The 3,133-nt window shown below is 35.6% G+C and overlaps 1 protein-coding gene across 1 annotated transcript; it reads right to left on the minus strand.

Moving 5' to 3' along the window:
• Nucleotides 1-379: 379 nt before the first annotated feature.
• LOC127862099 (uncharacterized) lies at nucleotides 380-2,267 on the minus strand. Its single transcript, XM_052401068.1, has 3 exons — nucleotides 2,155-2,267; nucleotides 1,168-1,355; nucleotides 380-959 (listed from the first exon to the last, which is right to left on the minus strand). Exons 2-3 carry the CDS (start codon nucleotides 1,351-1,353, stop codon nucleotides 759-761), a joined length of 387 nt encoding a protein of 128 aa, XP_052257028.1. The 5' UTR covers nucleotides 1,354-1,355; nucleotides 2,155-2,267; the 3' UTR covers nucleotides 380-758.
• Nucleotides 2,268-3,133: the final 866 nt, after the last annotated feature.

The raw sequence follows: 3,133 nt of genomic DNA on the forward strand, positions 1-3,133 counted from the left end.
GATTAGCATGTGCGGACAGTACAGACTTATCTGGGACGACAATTTACGCACATGCATTAAGCCCCTTTTCTCAGAACGAGGCTCATATAATCAAAGCGAACACAGGAACACAATTGTACGTTTCTAATGGAAATACTAGGTCATGTCATAGTAAGTGACATTCACAAGTCTGAGTATAAACGATACATGGCTGGCTAAATAAGTTTCCTTTTTAACGTTACTTTTTTAATGATTAGTTACGTAGTTTGAACGTGGATTTGGATAACTTTTAAACTGCGTTTTGAATTTGATGATCGCGGTCTTGTATGTTTGTGCAGCATAACATGTACGCATTAGTAAGGTCAAGCTTATTTGCAAACTGACATTTATTTAGAATTCGATACAAAATGTATAGTTTATTTTACGGAGTTACAAATAAACATGTTGGGGATTCAAAGATCATTTTCACCGGATTTCACAGTGTCTCAGCTTTATCATCACAAATATGAGCATAAACTGCATGTATAAAGAATGTAAAGCAATTGCGATTAAAATGCGTAAAAACGTGTCCTAAATCAAATTGAAATGTCATTTCAAACTCGTTTTCTTAATAAAAAAATAATACAACATGTCACGAAAAAGTATGAATCCATACGAAAATGGTTGAATTTGTTTTCGAAAATTGATAATAATACAAGAATACACAATTATGCACTTAAATGTTATTTGTGGCCTTTGAATATTGTCTAAAGAGATGTTGTTTTTTTTCATTTTTGTGTTTAGCCGAAAGCACTGCACGGGCGGCCGACGAACGAACAACTCTGTAGCGTGACACGATCGAAGCTGGTACCGCAAAGCTGGTTCTGGGCGCCGTTGTAGCTGATTTCAAATCGCCCGGAAGTGGATGGTATATCACATGTGACGTCCCAACCGTATATTGTTCTTATGGCGTTCGTTAGTGGTGTTTCGGTGCATCGGATCTACACAAATAATATTGTATAGCGTTGGGCATAGGTACTAAAAAAAATGACATTTTTTATGCTGGTTGTTGTATAGTTAAATAATTTACATGAAAACATATGTCCCATACAGAGTTCTGCATCGGTTATAGTTTTTGCTGGTAAAAACACAATATTTTAATTCATTAATAACACGCTACACCATAAAGTACTTATCCTTTTAACTCACCTTGGCTCCATCGAATGATGGTGTTACATGTCCGCGAAGGGCGTGGCCAATCTGTCGGAAGCTGCACGAGTTACTTCCTCCGAAGCACTGGCATCCTGTGATTCTTAGCGAACTGATGTCTGGCGGATGCTTGGAGACCACGAGTGCAATCATCGCAAGCGTGACAATGAGTGTGTATATCGACATGTCTACAAAACAAAAAACTCATCTACAATTAAAGACTAGGTACGACGTAACATGAAAATTAATAACGCGTTTCCGTTCCTGAAATTAGTTCGTTATATAAATCATTATGATGTATTCAGTGTGTACACGATTTTTAAGTTTTTTCATTAAGTTGAAATGTTCCTTTTTTGTTTATTTTGCGTATACTCATATAATTTCTGTTCCACGCTTTCTGTCATAACGTTAAAGGGAGACAATAAGTAATTTCAATCGTGAAACATCAACTATCTCCGGAGACCGTCAGATTTAAGCAATAAATCGTCTGCTATCTTGAGTGGGATCTTGTAATATATTGGTAAAATTGTCTCGCTTCCCTTTTAGAAAATCATTGTTGATGTACGAACTTAAAAAGTGAGAAAAAAGTTATTCCGTTCAATGATACGTTTATATATTTTAGCGCTGAGTATACACTTAAATGGCATAGTTTAGCATAAACTAAAATATTAATTATTACTTAAAAATTGTTTTATACAGTACATTACATATCATTGAAACCAATTCATGCTCTTTTTATTATAAAATTATCTAAATGACTCAGTGCTTTCACCTAACTTATTTGATATTTCTTTTACAATAAATTTTATTATATTTTAATCCGAATTCTAAGCTGATGCTTAGTTATAAATGTGAATGTAAATAGTCAACTGATAAAAGCGATGTTATTATCGAAAGCTATTAACAAATATATTATTACAGTTGATGATCAATTTATTTATATAGTTGCAAAACAGTGAAAAAAACAAACATGCTGTGTTTATTTACCTTTCTGTTATATGAATTATACTCCTGGATAGCTCTCAAATTGGTTGCTTCTACACTGGTGAATTTATACTCGACTTATAACGGATAGTACTTGTTTGCGCACGTTACATAAGTTTCTTAAGGGTTGTTAAAGACGTATGCTTAAGAATGATAAATCATAACTACTATGAATTGCTTTCGTCAACATATATGTTATTGTTTCATTTGAATACGTTTAACTGTTGCTCGTGCTTTCTTATGATGCTGATAATGATGATGGACATACTGTTTATTAAGTAGCAGTAGAAGTCATGAGAATAATGACGATGATGATGACAAAAATGTTGACTATGATGCGTACATTATTGCTGCTTGTGATTTTAATGGTCAGCAATGCCTGATAAGCCCCGCCAAGTGGCCTGATTAGCGAATAAAAGCTGGCTGTATTATGTATGCTTGTTTTGTTGTTAGTTGTTCCTTGATAGAGTAGGAAATCTTTCCTTGTTATCCCCACGCTTTTTGAAAAAAAGCTGGGGATATTGTGGTTATCTCCGCCGTCCGTCCGTCTGTCCGTCTGTCCGTCCGTCCTGGCCACTATCTCCTCCTACACTAAAAGCACTAGAACCTTGAATCTTACACACATGGTAGCTATGAGCATATGTGCGACCCTGCACTATTTGGAATTTTGATCTGACCCCTGGGTCAAAAGTTATAGCGGTTGGGGTGGGGCCGCGTCAGAAATTATCACTCATTTTTTTAGGTTATTTTACATTTACTTCTTTATTTCTACACCGATTCACTTCAAATTGATACTGGACCTCTCTTATAACAATACGGTCAATCTCAACCATGCATGGCCCCATTCCCAACCCTGGGGCGCCCCGCCCACATAGGCCACACCCACCAAAAATTTCCATTTACTATAATTTTTTCATTTCTACACGGATTCACTTCAAATTGATACTGAACTTTTGTTATGACATAAGGGTCAATCTCAACT

Source organism: Dreissena polymorpha, chromosome 16, assembly GCF_020536995.1.
Source record: "Dreissena polymorpha isolate Duluth1 chromosome 16, UMN_Dpol_1.0, whole genome shotgun sequence".
Classification (NCBI taxonomy): Eukaryota; Metazoa; Mollusca; class Bivalvia; order Myida; family Dreissenidae; genus Dreissena; species Dreissena polymorpha.